The 17991-nt window shown below is 51.4% G+C and overlaps 1 protein-coding gene and 1 long non-coding RNA gene across 5 annotated transcripts in view; one reads left to right on the plus strand and one right to left on the minus strand.

The window, feature by feature from the left end:
- Positions 1-4949: 4949 nt before the first annotated feature.
- LOC135410912 (uncharacterized) lies at positions 4950-8839 on the minus strand. 2 transcript variants are annotated; one of them, XR_010428933.1, is made up of 3 exons: positions 6133-8839; positions 5544-5891; positions 4950-5138 (listed from the first exon to the last, which is right to left on the minus strand). It is a non-coding gene; the product is annotated as an uncharacterized LOC135410912 (long non-coding RNA). The 2 variants fall into 2 exon arrangements; XR_010428932.1 differs by having other exon boundaries at positions 5544-8839.
- Positions 8840-9146: 307 nt separating this feature from the next.
- PPP2R5D (protein phosphatase 2 regulatory subunit B'delta) overlaps positions 9147-17991 on the plus strand; it is a 28075-nt gene continuing 19230 nt past the window's right edge. Inside the window, exons 1-3 of one of the 3 annotated variants that reach the window (XM_064647813.1) lie at positions 9147-9252; positions 10058-10141; positions 16735-16942. In XM_064647813.1, coding sequence (XP_064503883.1) covers positions 9226-9252; positions 10058-10141; positions 16735-16942 — 319 coding nt within the window. In that variant the 5' untranslated portion in view covers positions 9147-9225. Of the gene's footprint in view, positions 9253-9450; positions 9643-10057; positions 10142-16734; positions 16943-17991 lie in introns of those variants that run through there. The other 2 variants (XM_064647814.1, XM_064647812.1) reach the window with 2 other exon arrangements.

The raw sequence follows: 17991 nt of genomic DNA on the forward strand, positions 1-17991 counted from the left end.
TGCGTTTGTAGAATCACAGAATGGTTTGGGTTGCAAGGGACCTTAAAGATCATTCAGTTCCAACCCTGCTGCCATGGGCAGGGACACTTTCCACTAGACCAGGTTACTCAAAGCCCCATCCAGTCTGGCCTTGAACACTTCCAGGGATGGGGCAACCACTAGCCCCGCCTGTGGCAGTGCCTTGCCACTCTCATAGTAAAGAATTGCTTCCTAACATCTAAACCTGCCCTCTTTCAGTTTAAAGCCATTCACCCTTGTCCTAGCACTACTCACCCTTGTAAAAAATCATTCAAAACCAGTCGTGGCAAATAAAAATAAAACATCCCTTCCAGTATCAGCACTAGCTGGTGACTGAGCTATCTCTACCTTTGGGGTTAGAAATAGGACAGCAGCGCTCTGCAGAAAACAGCCATGCTCATGTGTTCTGTGTCCCACTGCTGCTGCTGAGTTGGCCCCTTGGGATACCTTCTGTATTCCTGTGAAGTGAAACAGTGAAGCAATTTCTGGAAAATAGCTCTTTGGACAAGTGATCTCACCTGTCTTGCATCCATTTTCCCTGACTTGTTGCTGAGTGATCCCGTACCTGATGAAACACTGAGATTCCAGAGAAATACATGAATTAATTAATCCCAGGAGCAAAGAAAAGGCACTAAACCAAAAGAGAGGAGGCAATTGTTAAAATACCAGCCTCAACTATCTCAACGGTTATGGATAGCTAGCAAAAAGTACTGCATAATGAGCTGGTATGTGCTTTGTCCTGTTTCTAGAAGCCTCTTCTAAAATTTGGGTTATTTTAGAGATTTTCTCTTGACCAGATCACAGTTGCTAAAATTTTCAGCCAGGCTTTTGGAAGGACAGGTTGTACTGTTGCATGTTTTGAACAGCAAAGGAGAGTGTTCTTGTCCCTCTGATTTTCTTTTGTTTTCTGTGTCTCATTGGGAAAACCAAATTCTGCAACTGGGGATTTGTTAGGAGCTTTGCCTGGTGACAACATGTCATGAGTGGTGGTCACTCCAAAAGCAGACTCTGCAAAAGCTGTGTGGGGCTGCTTGGGAGTGTCAGTGTAGTCCTGTGAGGAAGCTGCTCCACAGGCTTTGATACAGGGTACTCAGGTACCATAAATCCTCTCAGACGCCTTCAAGTGAAGTTTATTACTGAGGACAACTAAGGCATGAGTCTTAATACCAGTTGGCTTTTTCTCTGTGCTAGAAAGTAGTCAATCAAGTATTTTCTTTTGGAGGCCTTAAGCTATTCTCAGCATATCTAAACATTTCCCTTCCTTAACTATGTAGGTGTATAAACAGGTGCTTGTTTAGTCTCTCCCATAATATCAAATTTATAAGATTCAGGAATCACCATTTTTTTTATTCTTTTTTTTTTAGTGTAGTGTCCTCTGTGCTGATTGTATGTAATTTATACGACATTGAACTGTAGAATCATACAATCATTAGGGTTGGAAAAGACCCCCAAGATCATTGAGTCCAACTGTTAGCCTAGTGCTACTACATTCACCACTAAACCCAAGTGCCACATTTAGACATTCTTTGAACACTCCAGGATGGTGACTCCACCATTTTTCCTGGGCAGCCTGTTCCAATGCCTGACCACTCTTTCAGTGAAGATTTTTTCCTAATCTAAACCTCCTCTGGCACAATGGCACTTCAGGCTCTTTCCTCTTGTCCAATTGCTTGTTACCTGAGAGAAGAGACCAACCCTCACCTCGCTATGACCTCCTCTTAGGTATCTGTAGAGAGTCTCCTTTTCTCCAGGCTAAACACCTCCAGCTCCTTCAGCCACTTCTCATCAGACTTGTGCTCCACTCCTTCTCCTTCCTTGCCTATCCCTTCTGAAGGGCTTATAGACATTCATTGCAGCACTCCAGTTGTGTGAGTCATCCCACCAACATGATGAGGTTCTCCCATTTGGAATCAGTACTTGCCCTTCTTATCTACTGAAAGAGACAAGTGGGCCTTTCTGTGAGTGGGCCTCAGAAATTAACCCACGCACAGAAATCAACGTACAACATCCATTCTGAATTCCAAATTAACCCCAAATGCCACGGTTGAATTCTGGAGGACTTGAGAGATTGTTGAGGCAAGAGTCCGCTACAAACCTTACTTCTGCTGCTGTTATGGGCAAACCAGGGTGAAATTCTCCCATCTGTGGTCATCAAATATGGCATCTGAACAAATGGGGGAACAAAAAAACAGCTGGAGGAATGTGCTGCCACAGGATTTCTTAGCAGCCAATAACTCCATATAGTTCTACAAAGTATGTATAGGAAAAACAGGAAAATCCAGACAGAGTAAAGATTGGGAAAGAATTTGAGATTTCTTAGCTCAAAGCATGAACAAAGATTACAATAGAGCAGTAATAGAAACTATTACTGTGGGCAAGGAATGTGTGGAATGGTCTGGAAGAGGTCTGGAAACAGACCATGGGGCAAGGACACAGCCTGCTGGACTGCACTGCTGTTACTGATCCTCAGTAACATTATCAAGAGAAGGAACAAGAGGTGGTTTTGGCTGTGGATGAGCTCAAACAAGCCTCCTAAAAGGACAGAATCCAGAGCAGGAGACACTGAAGGAAGCCTGAAAGGCCAGGAGAAAGTACTGGTTAGGAAACTACTGTGACAGAAGTCTCTGGAGAGCACAAGGACATTGAAAGCAGCAGAGAAGTCAGAAAAGGGGCAGAGCCACCTCCCTTGAGATGGTACTTGAAAGGGTGACAAAAGCCAAGGAGAGGTAAATCGAAGCAGAGCAGATACTGCAGCCTGCTGAGAAAGGCAGCCTCTGGAAGTGCAGAGAGGCCTGCAAGGAGGACAGCTTTCTGTTCCTCAATACCATGGGCTTCTTCATCTGCTTACCCAATTGTCCCCTTCTTAGACAATATAGAGGAGAGTTCAGATGGAGGGGACTGTGGAGCCATCCTTCCATGCTGGAGGCATCCTTTCTGAAGGCAGGAGAATCCAAACTACTGAGGGTAGAGCCAGTTTTGGAAGGGTCTGTCATGTAATGTTCTTAGTGGCTCAAGGAGTTGTCACTTGTTGGTGTTCCCAAGTCATCACAACCCTGTGTCTGCTACCTGCTGCTTTTCCTAGTTGACAGTAAACAGAGCTGACTGAAGCCAGCAGAGCTGGACAGAGACTCAGTCTGTGGCTGTCCTCCAGTCTGCCATGCAGGGCCTGAGCCAAGCAAAGTTAGGGTGCTTCTACCGCTCTCCTGATTCACCCTTCACTGTACCTAAGCCAGTTTCTGAAAGTCCAATATTGAAACGAGTGGAGGTTTTTAGAGTACAGCACTGTCAGTTAGAAGTAAAGCATCTGGGAAGCATTTCTACTCACGTGACTGCTTGGGTGATTCTTCACCAGTGTGTCTGAAGGTGGCCAAAAGGTGTCTCTCCACAGTTTTCTCCATGCTGACTATCTTTCCTACCTGTGGAAGTGGTCAGTGATGGGCGGTCATGGGATAGAGGTATGTAATTCAAATCCTTTTGTGCTCATGAGTTTTCTGTGAACTTCCTCCAGATGCTGCAGGTCTGGTGGCTTATCTCCAGGATTTCAAGAGTCCATGCAGAATCACAGCATCTTGGAGTGGTTTGGGTTGGCAAGGACTTAAAGATCATCTAGTCTGACTGCTCTGCCATGGAACATCTTTCACTTGATCTGGTTGCTCTAAGCCTTGTCCAGACTGACTTGGAACACTTCCAATAATGGAGCACCCACAGTTTTTCTGGGCAACTTGCTCCATGGATCACTACTCTTCATTAAGGACCTGAATGATGGGTCAGAGTGCATGCTCAGTGAGTTTGCAGATGATCAGAAACTGGGAGGAGCAACTGATACACAAGAAGGTTGTGTTGCTATTCAGAGGTGACTGCCCAGGCTGGAGAAATGAGTCTCATGAAGTTAAACAAAGGGACATGCAAAGTCCTGCTCATGGGGAAGGTAAACCTCAGCCACCAGTACATGCTGGAGGTATGGCAGCTGGCCAGCCATGGCCTTAAAACTTTTTGGCCTTTATTGCCTTCAGGAATCACAGCTCTCTGAGGCCAGAAGGAGTGCCTGGGGTGAGGAAGAGTTCCACTCAGAAAAGAGACTGGTTTGAGGAACACTTTAATAGGACAGACACAAGTTCCTGGGATGCAATGCCCCTGCAGTGCAGAAGAAGCTGGCTCGAGTCCTTCCAAGACCACTGCCCATCACATTTGTAAATACAGCCATGGTGATGCAGAGAGGTTCTTGAGAACTGGTAAAAAGCCAGTGTTGCTGCCACCTTCAAGGAGGGCAAGCAGGAGAATGCAGGCCAGCCATCCTCACCTTGATCCTTGAGAAGGTGAGCAAGTAATCCTGGAAACCATTCCAGACACAAGGAGGATAAGACAGCCATCAGGAGTAGTAGTTTGGCTTTATGAAGTGGAGATAATGCTGAAACAATCTGGTACAGGCCCTGAAAGGTCTGGAAAAGGCCCTGAAGGCCTCCCGTTGAATACCAAGTTGGACATGAGGCATCAGTGCACCCTTGGGATACTCAAGGCCATGAGCCTCCTGGCTACATTAGCGGGAGTGTTGTCAGTAGTTGGATGGAGGTGATCCTTCCCCTCTCCTCCCCCCTGGCAAGGTCACCCCCAGAGTGCCGTGTCCAGGTCTGGGCTGCCCAACACAGGAGAGATGTGGACATACTGGAGCAAGTGCTGCAAAAGACCGCAAAGATGATGAAGGGACTGGAGAAACACTCCTGAGAGGCCTGGGGGTGGCTCTGCTTCTGGTAGGAACCTCCAGATTCCTGGGGCCTGGCAGGTCCTGCAGTCACAGAGAAGCTTTGAATGGAGAGATGTCCCCAGATGGGGAGGCTCCTTTGTGGGCTGGAGGGTGATGCCACCATGGATTTGGTGAGGTCTCTTGCAGGGGCTTTCTGTGGGAGGGTTGCCAGGACAACAGGAGGAGAGAGAAGGTTCAAGGCTTTTATTAGCAGCCCCCTGAAGTTGAGGGGGCCTCAAAACTGCAAAAGGGCTTTCTGGTAAAATCCCTTCCAAAATCAAAATGGTTGCTTGGCAGCCTAGGTGCCCAAAGGCAGGTGCTCTGGGAGCAGGAACCAAGAGACCCAGTGGATCTGGAGCAGCTCAGCAGCTGAGAGGTGCTGGTGGGGGAGGACACAGGGAGCAAGGTGGGGCCTGGGGGAAACCCATCATCTGGGAGACCCCTACACACTCCTACCGTAATGGCCCTGGCCCCTGGTGCCCCAGCTGCCCTCAATCTCCCCTAGCTCCTCTAATGCCCCCACAACTCCTGCAGTGCCCTCCAGCTCTCCCCAGACAACCTCCCAATGCCCTCTGGCCCCCTCCCCATGACCCTCAAAGCTCTCTATGGTCCTAGCTTCCCCTTGATGCTTCCTAGGTGCCCCCCAAAAGCCCATTCCCCTGACCTCCATCTTTTGCTCTCCCTCTCCCAATGCCCTCAATGCTCCCCAATGCCTCTCCAATGCCTCCCGCCCCAGCTGCTCCCAGCCCCCTTACCACTTGCCCCAGTCTGCGGCAAGGACTACCTTTGAGGGAAGACAGAAGACGTCTGGGTCTGGTGCAGGACGTGCCACAGGTTGGTGGCATCACAATATATGTAATCCTGGAGCAAGGTGCAGAGGATGACTTCAGCACTTCATGTGTTTTCCAGGAAGAGGTCACGGGGCTTCTCCTGCAGGATCGCAGGACAGGCATAAGCACAGGATTGGCAGAAGGACTAGCTCAGCACTGCCTTGGTGGGCAGCTTTGGTGTGCAGAGGTCCCAAGAGACTCCCCACTGACATCCTGCAGGACCACCCTTCTGGAAAAATCTGGAGATGGAGACCTTCATGTTGTCCTCACTGTCCAGGAGAATGTTTTTCAGGTTTAAGTCCCTGCAGAGGAGAGGCAGCATGTGCTGTGGGCAGGCAGGGACAGATGGCAGGTGTGGGGTAGGGAAGGTCAGGGGCAGAGGAAAAAGCTGTGGGTAGATGAGGGGCCAAGGGCTCCTCTAGGAGGAGGAGAGCTTGGACTGGGAGATGTGGAGCAAGCAGAAGTGTGGAGGGAGAGTAAGAGTGCAGTGCAACAGTCAGTGATGTGGAGATAAAGAGAGCCTTCTAGGAAGCCCTTCAGTACGTGGGCTGGGGAACATGATCCGCCAAGCACCCGCTCCGGGATGTGCCCGGAAAGGGCCGGCTCCGCGCTTTAGTTCAGCGTAATGAGGCACTTGCGGCACAAGCCCCTCGGGACCCATGGACGCAGGGGCTTGTGGAACAGCCCTGCCCTCCACTGGCTCCCCTTTGCCTTGCACCCCCTGGCCCTTTTTCCACCACTGTTTCCCTAACCCCTGGCAGCTCCCTACAAAGTGAGGCTGCCATCCACCCGGAGCTTCCAATAGCTCTCTGCCGCTCTGAATCCCTGCCCATTGCCTCCCAACCATTTGAACCCAAAAAAGCCCCCGCCCCACTGAGCCATCCAGTAGCACTGCTGCCCATGACGCTCCCCAAAGGGTGCTTCCACTTCCCTCCTTAGCCCCTGAAGCCCCAGGGACCCTTCAATGCCTCCCTTCCCCTGAAGCACTTCATGATGCTCAGGAGCCCCTCCCACTGCCCCCTACCAATACCACTTGTTCACCCTGCCTGCATCCGATGGGGCAGGAACTTCCTGAGGTCTTCTCCAGTGCCTTCTTTATGGAGGCAACCTTGGTGGCCACCTTGTGTCACAGTGGATGCTGCAGCCTCAAATACCTCCCAGTAGACACCATGAGCTAGCGGCAGCCCTAGTGAGAGGCCCATTTTCCCCAGCACAGTCTATGGGGAAGGAGGGGTGCCTCCATCATGCCTGTGGATGGCACAGCTTGGGGGATGGTCAAACAAGGCTAGGGGGACCCCAGCTGGAGTCAGGCACCCCCAGACCTCTGTCTCCTCCCATCCTCCAGCAACCCTTGCCCTCCTCTGGCTGCTCCCTCTACTCCTGCTCAGGGTTTGGCCCCCTGAAATATCTGGGATGGCCTAGAAGAGCCCTTGGAGCAGCAGCAGAGCCAAAGTCCCCAGCTGAGCACTACCCAGGCAGCAAGAGAGGACAGCAGCTAAGCACTCTCACAGAAGCAGATGCAAGCCCTCAGTGCACAAGCCCTCACATTGCCCACTCTGGGCTGAGGATCCCACACCCTGGAACCATCACAGTCCCTTGCCTTGTCACTGACCTGCTGCCATGGAGATGGCAACTAGGAGGGAATTCCCAGTCTGGGGGGGGGGGGGGGGAGTGGTGCCAGCAGCCCCAGCTGGCAGGGGGGATGCAGAGCTTACTTACTGCAGTTTTGCTGCAGGGGTTGGACCCTGCAGGTGTCCTGGGCTGAGCCAGCAAAGGGCTTTCTGGTAAAATCCCTTCCAAGAGCTCTTGGGCAAGCTTGGAAAACTACAGTTTTGCTCTTTGCAATGCTCCCTGGTCTGGCAATCACATCCTTCACGATCAAGAGAAGGATGGAAAACTGAGACTGGCAGAGGGCAGGTCTCACTGCTCATGTGCTTGTGCAGGGAAAAGGCAGCTTCTGGGCAGCTGAGGCAGCAGAATGCTGGCAAGGTCAGGAAATTAGGCCCAAACACCAGCCACTTGCCACTGGGACAAAGTCGGGGGCCAAATACCAGTTTGGTGAAGCTGAGCTCCTTCAGGACCAAGGAAAGCCAATCCAGAATTCCATGTGACAGCTGATGAGAGGGAATGGTGATAGCCATGAACTCTTCAAGCAAGTGGCCTTTACCTGCTCACACTGGCACACTTTCCTGCTCACAAGCACCCAGATAGTTGTGCTGGTGTTCTGGCCAGGGTCATTTAAGCATGACACAGGAAGGGAACAACAACAAGGACTTTGCTCTGCTCCTGGGGAACCTGTTGAGTGCCAATGGCTGTCAAGTCAATGAAGATGATAAGCATGCTAATAATAAAATGATGGACTGATACTTTCACAACAGTCTTAGGGAATTTTTTTCCCCACCTGCCATGTCAAGTTTGTTCACCTGATGACTGAAAAGACTGTGCTCCTGCTGAAGCACCACTGACATCACCCAGTTCCCTGCTTCTCTCCCCACTGATGTGCCACATTCCATGAGATCCTTACCACTGGCTTGGCTAAAGTGAACGGGAGCTCTTGCACCTCTTGCAACAGCAACAGCCACTACCTTAAGGACAATAAGGACTGACCTTAGACACTCTAGACATCATCATTGAGTTCAGGTCCATGAACTCAAGGACAGCTTGCTACCAGCTGGTTGCTTTTCCCCACCTTGATCACCTTGAGGGAAATGTGTGCAGGCTGCTAGAGGCCATCCTCCTACTGTAAGGATGCAGGACCACCTGCCAATGAGCTGTTCAAGCTGCCCCATGTGAGTAGGGAAGTGTCCTGGGACCCATGATGCAGAAACAGCCTTTTCCATTATCAGCAGGGGCAAAGCTCTGGCTGTGCTGGGCCTCGCAGTGCTTACACACACACATTTCCACCCATCCTTGGATCCACCCATCCATCCACCAGCTTCATTGACCCCATTATATCCCCCAGTAGCCTCCCCAAAGCTGCGCCTCGGACTATCAACAAGCACCCACCCCGCAAAGGGGGGTGCAACCCCTGGAGCCAGCTCAGGCTATAGGGCTTCCTCTTCCCCGCGCTCTGCGGGGACCACCTGCAGCGAGGATCTGGGAGCTCCGGGCGGCAGCTCGGCATCACCCCGCCGTGGCCGGGCGCCTACAGTGTCCCGTGGGGATCTGCTACTGCTCGCACGCCCCTGAAGTCGCTCCCGCGACCGCTAGGGGAGGGGAGGGGAGGGGAGGGGAGGGGAGGGGAGGGGAGGAGAGGAGATGGGAGGGGAGGGGAGGGGAGGGGAGGGGAGGGGAGCCGAGCCCAGCCCAGCCCAGCCCAGCCCAGCCCAGCCCAGCCCAGCCCAGCCCAGCCCAGCCCAGCCCGTGTCCTGGCTCGGCGGGCGCCGCTGCCCCGGAAGAGCCGCTCGCGGCCGGCCCCGCCCCGCCCCGCCTCCGGGGGCGTGCCCGGCGCCCACACGCCTTGTGGCCAATGAGAAAATTCGGCCGCCTTGCGTCAGCGGCTCGCGGCGGCGGCGGAGGCTGTTGCTAGGCAGGCCGGCGCGGCTGGCCCAATGGGAGCGGGGCGCTGCGGCCGGGCCCGGGCGCAGGCGGCGGTAGCGGCGGCGGGCGCGGAGCGGCTGGGGCGCAGCGCTCACCATGCCCTACAAGCTGAAGAAGGAGAAGGTGCGGCTCCGGAGCGGCGACGGCGCCGGGGGAGCCCCTGCTCGCGGCGCGGTGACCGGCCGCTCGCTCCCGCCGCCCCTCCCCGCCGCGGCCTTCCCTTGGCGCGGCCCTCGGGCGGGGGCGCGCGCGGGGCTGCGGCCGGCAGGGGGCGGGGGCGCGCGCCCGCGGCGGGCGGGGCGGGTGGCGCAGGAGGGCGGCGGGGGCGCGCGCCGGGCCGGGAGAGCGAGAAAGGGAGGGAAGACGGGAGGGGCGGCCGCCGGTGCCCCCCCACGAGCCCGGCCCGGCCCGCCCCGCCCCGCCCCGCGCGCTCCGAGGGCCGCGGGGATGCTCCCGGTGGGGGAGGTACGGCCGCACCCTCGTCCTGGCCCCGCTACGCTGCCCGCTGGCGGGGTGAGGGCCCGGATCCTGCCGCCCGGGGCGACCGGGCCGAGGCTGTGGGTGCCCTGACACCTTGTGTCTCAGATGCGGCCGCGCCCCGGTGAAGGGCTGGCCCGGGCTGGGTGGGCGCGGGGCCCTGTCACCCGAAGGTGCCCGGCCGGGGTCAGCCTGCGGTGACCGGGACGGGATGTGCCAGCAGCGCTCCTGTGCTTGGGTCCGTGGCCTCCGCCCCAGGCGTCCGCTGCCAGGGGAGCCGTTCAGGGTGCCTTTCCCAGCGGAAGAGGGCTGGGAGTAAATGCCTGAAACGGGGCATACTGCAGGGGTGGAGGTGGGGTAGTCTGTGTCAGTGCACACCTGAACTCTGCAGAGAGATGGTAAAACTCTGAACAAGGTGAAATTTTCTCTGAATATGTTCTCATCCTTTCAGGAGTCACCGAAGTCTACCAAAAGCACCACAAAGCCTGGCAGCAGCAGTAGCGGGAAGGATGGTGGGGCAGAGAATTCAGAAGAGGTAAGGCTGTACCTTTGGTACAGCAGTGTGCATGTACAGCTCATCTTCGGGGAGGAATGAAATCTTTCATTCTATCTACTTCAAGCTGTTCTTCCAGATAACATGTCACCGAGATCTTAAGAAATCAGAGAAGGTGGTAGTTAGTTCCCCTTGAAAGTTGGCCCAAAGGGAACAATGACTATGGAAGAGACATGAGTCTCATACCCTACAGACCTGGAAAAAGAGATTTGGCATGAAGCTGAGGGCGAGCGCTGCTCACAGAGGTGGGCAGGGCATGGCAGAGTTGGCTGCAGAAACAGACAAGCCACGGTTATCAAGGAGGAGGAAGCCTGACAGATGGGAGCAGCTGCCGTGCTCCAGTTGGAGCAAAGCGCAATAAACTGTTGTCACTTCGTGTCAGAGTGGGAGAGTACTGAGAAGCAATAGAAAAGGAACTGTTCTTCTGAGGCATTTTCTGGAGGAGTGAGATTAGGAAGTTATGGATAGGAACACTTGAAAGGATAAATTGCTACAGATTAAATGATTCTCCTTTGGTATAACAACCATGTTGCTGAGCACAGCATTCCTCACAAGAAGGCACAGTCTGTATTCCCAGATGCGCAGAGTCTCTGTCACTCTCAGTTTTGATGTTGCCAAGCTAGATGTGTTAGAATGGCCTTAGCAGAATATGATGTTATGATAAGGTGGGCTTAGAATTAGTAGAAATTTGTGTACGCTGGAACTTTTCTGGTAGTCTTGAATTTGTCTGGCACTTAGTGCAGTTGTGGAGTTTAAGGACTGGCTCAGAAAAGTGTTGTATGCATGTCCAAGGAAGCATGTGTATATGTGTGGTTTGGTTTTTTTTTTTTAATACTGCAGTTTGGCAAGCAAGCTGTTCCACTTCTATATCTGTAGAAGCCTGTGTGCTCAAGTCTTGTCTGGAACATGTTGCATTTGTAATTTGGAGGACTGGGCATAGGAGGCATGTAAGGCTAATGAAGACTAGGAAGAAATGTGTAGTTCGGTGGTGTGATTGTAGTCAAAATAATGTGATTTTAGAGTCTCCTTCGAAGCATAGATCTGTGTTGCAGAGCCTCACTGTTAGGCACTCAGTTTCAGGGTCTAAGCTGTGCTCATGCCTAACCTGCCGTGTGGCCAGCAAGGAATCAGAATGTGACTTTGTTTGCCTTGGAGCAGGTAGCAAAGTTTTGTAGATCCTTCATCCTGGCCTTTGCCTCTACCCATTTTATTTTGCGTATATAGCTGAAAACGGCTTGCTGGGAGAGATTCCTGAAGACTCCAAGGAATTGAAAGAACTCCTGCGTTGGCATCATGGAGTCAGACTTACCTTTTATTTATTTGGCACTCTTTGCTGCGTTCACAACTCTGGAAAGAGGAAGGAAAGCCTGGGTCCTGCAATGCAAGGGTAATGGATAGTCATGAAAGCAGAGCGCTCTGATGTGCCCGTCCAAATCAGCAGTGGACTGTGGCACTGCTCTCCTGGTTACAAGTGTTGCAGTAAGAAGAGATGAATGTCACAGGCTACAAGCTTTCTTCTGTGACCTGAAATGGCATGTAATGTCTGCCTGGGTGCAGAAGAAACTTAGAAGTGATGTGTCTAACTTCCCCTCCCACAAAACATACCCAGCCACTTCCTCATACTCCAGACATAATCCAGCCCTTCTTTAAGATGGAAAACTGAGTTTCCTTTGATTGTAAGAACAGAGAGCAGAGCAGAAAGGAGACACCTCTGCAGTGTGCGGGGCCACAGGTCTCTTCTCCCTTTCCCTGTTGGTTCTGCAGTGAAGTTTGTTCTCTCTTGGTGCTTTCCTGTCTGTCTCTGGACTGCTCTGCTGCAGAATGGAAGAGCGCTCTTTGCTTGATATGAAGAAATGTATACCACTTTGAATGCGATTTTCTTGCTCTTCAGGAAGCACAGAAAGGTATTTTGACTTTCACACTGGGGGACTGTGAGGAATTAGGTAATGTGCTGGGAGCAAGACCTGTCCTTCCTTGTGTCGGAAGCAAGAGGTGGTTTGACTTGTGAAATGCTGGGAGTGATATTGTCTAGTGGGGTTGATGGGCTGAGCCCAGCCTGGATACCTCTGCTGCCATTGGGAGAGTTCATGCCCTGTGAATTCATCTGTGGAGTTACAGTTGATTGATTGCCTTTTCTAGGGTGAAAATTGTGTGCACTAGAGACATTTTTCCTTTTTCTTCGTACCTCAATAGATGCTTAATGGGTTTGCGGTGGGGGAGCGGCACTTGGGCAGCTCTCTTCCTGTATGTGCTTTCCTTTCTCACACCATGAAGCAGGGGAGGACTCAACTTTAATTTATCCTGGTACCAGAAAGTTGTGACTTGTTTTGGAGGCAAGTTGTCTGGCTGGTGGAATGAGTAAAGCTTGCTGAAGAGCAGCTCTGTTTTGACAGATCTGAGCAAATGCAGTGAAAGAGGAGCTCCTATGGGGATCTCTGTGGACGGAGACAAAGAGGGTAGGAGTCAGTCCATAAACCCCTAAGCGCAGTGCTTTGTTCTCTGCAGCGAAGGAGCTTTTAGTGGAGCTGATCTGGAAGGGCAGATATGTTCAAAAGCAGATGCATCCCCACAAGGGAAGGCAAGTGTTTGAGTTCCCTTTTAAGTACAGGGTTAGATGCTCATCTTGGGGTGAAGCTATCTGATGTGAAGAGCCAGCAGAGCTTTGCCAGGCCCTGGCTTTGGCGGGGGCAATTTGCTTAGGGAGAGATAAGGAGTAAAACAGTGGAGTAAAACACGAGAGCAAGGAGTGGAAAATGAAAGATTTGTTTAGTTCCTTCCCTCTGGAACATGATGAATATATGAATGCAGAGAATTTCTACATAGCTATTTAAAGAGAAAAAAGAAATAATGTCAGAGACCAAGGTAGCATTGGATGAGAGGATGAGAAAGAGTTACTCCTCCTGGCCAGAAAGACTGGGAGAGGCAGCTGGGTGGGGAAGAGAGTTAATGACCTGGAAGTGGGAGCAGGGATTAGCAGCAGCAGCAGTAAAGAGAGGAGTTGCTCTGCAGCCTCGAGGGCAGCTTGGAGTCTCCCTGATGAGATTTGCAGCTCTGGGAGAGGGTGCTCCTTTTCACTGATTTGCTGTATTTTCGTGTTTTGCAGATATCTCCATGGGGCTGCAGTACCTGGAGTTCATTATTCAGAGACAGGCGTTACAGTGTGCTGATGTTACTTCTGAGGCAGAGAGCCTGATTTTAATAGGGAAGCTGTGTAACAGCAGACAAAGAGAGCAGGTACTGACTTGAGGGATGGGAAGGAAAGAGTCATCACAGGAGGAGGAGCTGAGAGCAGATCTGGGCTGAGAAGCTTAGCAAGCAGGGGATGCTCAAGGGACCAGTGAGGCAGAAGGGCTTTCCGAGTGGCTATGCACCCAGCTGCAGTAGGAGTGCCTGCAGAGGTGAGGTCATGCATGGGTGGGGGAGCGGAGGAAAAGCTTGCACAGCTCAGAGTGGCTGGGGGAAGAGGATATCTGTCCCTGGGAGCCTGGGGTGAAGAGCAAGCTTAGGGCCTGGGACTCACTGACTTGTGCAGACAAGTTCCTAGCAAGGAGGAGAGGTGGTGGGAATCAGTGGGGAGGAAGTGCTATGGAGCCAGGGAACCTGTGCTTGGGGGAGTTGGGGCTGGCCTGTCCTGTTGACACAAGTAGCTGCTCCACCACAGTGGGAAAGGTGGGGCTGCCACACCACACTTGGGTGAACAACTTTATGCAGTTCTCTGGTCACTTCAGCATGTGCAGTGTAACAGCCGCTGCAAAACAGTGTCTCCCAGGCTGTCAGCTTTGCTGTGGTGGTGTGAGCCCTGCCTGTCAGGAGGGGCTGAGCCTGATCAGGTAGATGTGCACCTGCAGCCATGTCAGCTGGTGTTGGTGTCGGGGAAATAGTCTGTGAGGTTGATACCTGTGCACGAAGAGAAAAGCTTTCAGGTTCAGCAGGCTGCTGTGTTTTCAGGGATGGAAACTTCAAAGAAGAAAGTGTTAGGAAAATTAAAATAAGCTCCTTCTGATTCATGTGACCAAGGTAGGAGGTGTTGAAGGCAGCAGGACAGCAAGCCTGCCACAGGAAGCACCTCCTGAAAGCAGGTATTCAACTTGATACCAGGAAGTCCATATAGAAGCAATCCATCCTAAACCCTCTAAGCATTGCAGCATAGGAGTATATTTGACCTCCCCAATCATTAGGTTTTCTCTAGCAATCTTGGTCGTGTGACTTTTGTGCATGTATGACTGTTTCTTAAATAATTAGCAGGTAAACCTGAAGCTATGTTTTGTCTCTCTTCATGCAAGCTGTTGAAGACTGTAGATTACTGAAGACTAGTGACAAGGACTTTTCTAGCCCCCTGATCCAGCCTGTTCACATGCAGTGCACATGCCATGTTCAGAACATTTGCCTGTGGCATTTCTGGGTGGGTGAGGAGTGCACAGGCATGTCTCGTCAGCTAGGAGGGCCCATGTGTCTTGCTTCCTTCAGTGTTACCTGCGAGGCCACCACTGCATCTTCTGTTTCTCTCTGTATGATCTTTTCTCTGTGATGGCTCAGCATTCTTCCCTGTGGAAGGAGAGTGATGTAGAGTAGAGGTCTAGCCTTCCCAAAGGCATCTGGACAACATCTGAGTGGCTCACCAAATATTCAGAGTGAGGAATGAACTTCTCAGTCTTGTAAGGTTGCCAGCAAGGATTTGTCCTGACGTAATTGAGGAGAGAGCACTGTTTAGGATAAGTTACCTCCAGTTTGTAGTCTAGGCCTGCTTTGTTTGGCAGCCACTGCTGTCTTCATCACAAAGCAAGAGCTCATCTCGCTCCCTCCTCTCATCATGGGACAATGCTGCTCCGTGAAAGGAATCAGATCAAATGTAAATTGAAGAGAGTTCAGATCTTGTTGTCCCCCCACACTTTGGCTTGGAGCTGAGCCTGAAACAGAACCACTCAAGATTTCCTTCAAACAGAGCTAGACCAGAACAAAAATATTTCTGATTTCTCTTTAAAAAGTAATGGCTTGGCAAAACAATTGGTGTTTTGTGTTCAGTGCTGTTTTCCACAGGGAGTCTTTGCACTTGCTCTACAGATCCAAATCTGTAGAGCAGCATCTTCTTCTAGACAGCTTTCCCTGTTCCTACCTTGCTGCCTTCCCACATGCTGCAGGTGCAGTAACTCTTGCTCTTGCACTGTAGTGCTGTGCTGCACCTCTTTAGAAACCGGTTCAGGGAACAGACTGTGCAGAGTAAGCTGCAGCTCAGCTGCTCCTCACAGGAAGAGACTGGCCGTACCTCATCTGGAGAATGGTGAGCTCTGGTGAGCTCCTGCACTGCTGATGCGCTCCCTCAAAGTACTGCTGGTCAGTGTTCTGGGGAGATGTGTGTATGTACCACTGTGCTCTATGTGGCTGTTGGGAGTTTATGGGGGAAGAAGGGAGTGGTGTCCAAAGATGTCACCCACCTCTGTCCCCCCATCCATTGTGCTATCCCTGTTGTATCCTAAACAGGTTCATTCTGCAGATCCTTGGCTTCATGTACCAGCAGTGCAGTAGGCTGGGTGCTGTCTCCAGCTGAATCCTCTGCTATAGGCTTGCTGACAAGATGTTGCCCTCTCCTCTGTTAAGTTTTCCACAGGTTGGGTTAGTGTGAAATGAAAGGGTCAGTTATTGAGTCATTATGACCCAAGTGGGACTTGAACCAGCAGAGCTTCAGCAAGGTCAGAATAGAGCTGAACTGAGCAAACACCAGCTTCAGTTTCTGGTCGTGTGTTAAAAATGAAAAAGTGCCTCTGGAAGTGCAGTTTAGCAAGCGTGAAGTGGGAGAGGAAAGTGCAGGCACAGAGTTTGTGTGGCTAAAAGGGGCGATGTGATAAAAGCACATCTACAGAAGTTCAGACAGCAGTGAGGTGGAGACAGCTTGAGAGGATGGAACAGTCAGGGTCGGTTGGGAGAGCTCACAACCTGCGACCTAAGGTTGTGTATGTATGTATGTACAGTCCACGTGGTTAGTAGACTCGGTGCTCCTGGTTTATGGATGCAGCAATGATTTTAGTGGTCTTTACTGTTGCCTTTCCAGGGCCATTGTGTCTGCTCTGTACTATGCACTGCTTTGCTTTTCCCCAGGTTTTTTTTTGTGCTTTTTTCCTGCGCAAGGACAAAGAAGCAAATTGCTAGTTTTCTATACTTGCTTGCTGTAAATTGTACAGAGTGATGTAATTGGAGACAGCAGCACACTGAGATTTCTGTTTGGACCACAGGAAGTTTTTATTTCTGCTTTTTTCTTCTGTCAACAGACTTCTGTAACCTGTTGAAAGATGTGACTTTGCTTTCCATATCCATAGCACTTGCTGTGCCAAGAGGATATGGTGTCTTTGTGGTGCCTCACAGATATGAGTAAAACTGTTGCCTACTTTGCAGATCTGGTGCAGATGCAACCAACAGATCTAGAGCTGGCAGGAATGGGTGAGGTGCACTTAATTGCAAGTGCAACAGTGAAAAACCTGCCCAGTTTCTTCAGTCTAAGAAGATGCTGATGGTGTCTAATTGCTTTTGAGGTCTTTAGGTAAAAGACTTCTGAGTGGCTTTACTCTTTTGTCTCTCATCAGGCCCAGCAGCCTCAGCAGCAGCCACAGCAACCACAGCAGCAGCCAACATCAAATAAGCGGCCCAGTAACAGCGCTCCCCCACCAACCCAGCTGAATAAAATCAAGTACTCAGGGGGACCCCAGATTGTGAAGAAGGAGCGCCGGCACAGCTCTTCTCGCTTCAATCTGAGCAAAAACCGGGAACTGCAAAAACTCCCAGCCCTTAAAGGTAAAGAAGCTGTGGGGTGGGAGTGACCTGCATGACAAGCTGTACCTTCTCCAGGCAGAGTGTGGTGGTGTAAGGGCTCTTCCCAAAGCAACTCTGACAGTGTATGGCTAGTCTTGCGGGCAGTGCAGCAGGGATATTCTGGGAAAAGTGCTTGGCTTGTCAGCAGGTAGAGAATTGATGGATGGCCTGAAAAAATCAGAGGATTCTCAATGCAAACTTCAGTACTTACCTTCCCATTTGAACTGTTTAAACTCTCATGATTTTATGTACTGAGGACTGCTTCAGATTCTTCAGCAGATTATGCAGGAAAGGATGAAGTGCAGAGACCTTGATGCAGACTGCCCTTGATTCCTACAGCCACCTCTTCCTGTTGGAGGACTAGGCCTCCTCCTCATTGTGTTTCCATTGCAAATTGTAGCCCTGCTATTGAAGCTCTCCACCTTAGGGCAATTACTTGGTATTGACACTTAGTGAACATAATGTTGCAATTAAATATGATTTAAGTGTGGACAAGAAGAAAGTGTTTTCAGCAGTCACTCAGCCAGACCCATTGCTGATGTGGCTCACAGACACAGGCAGCCCTTTTTGAAAAGGCAGCTACCTTGCAGCTCAGTAGCATTCTGCAAGCAAGAGGTAACTTTGTGTCATTGGCCAAGGCAGTGCATAGTTTCCAGTCGTATGGAATAAAAAAAGAGTATAGAACCCCTGCCACCTTGGCCCCTCTCTTCTGCACTGCTCTCTGGGCGGAAGGTTAGGCTACAGTGTGCACTGTCCAGCTCCCTTTGTGTCTGTGCAGTTCAGAGCGCGGGTGTTACTGGTCTGTGATGGGAGCTAGTTGAGTTTCTTTTCCAGGCTACCCTGCACAGGGAAGAGATCAGTGCTTATCAGATTAGAAACTGCTACTGTCTTTGAGATCCTCTCATGGGATAGTTGCTTCAGAGGCCTTGCAGTCCCTCTCCCTCCACTGTCTCGTGTCCATAGCAGGGGCAACGCTGCCTCTCCATCTTCCCCACCCATGAGTTCAAAGAGGATGTGACAGGAGAGGGGGA

Source organism: Pseudopipra pipra, chromosome 3 (genome assembly GCF_036250125.1).
Source record: "Pseudopipra pipra isolate bDixPip1 chromosome 3, bDixPip1.hap1, whole genome shotgun sequence".
Lineage (NCBI taxonomy): Eukaryota > Metazoa > Chordata > Aves > Passeriformes > Pipridae > Pseudopipra > Pseudopipra pipra.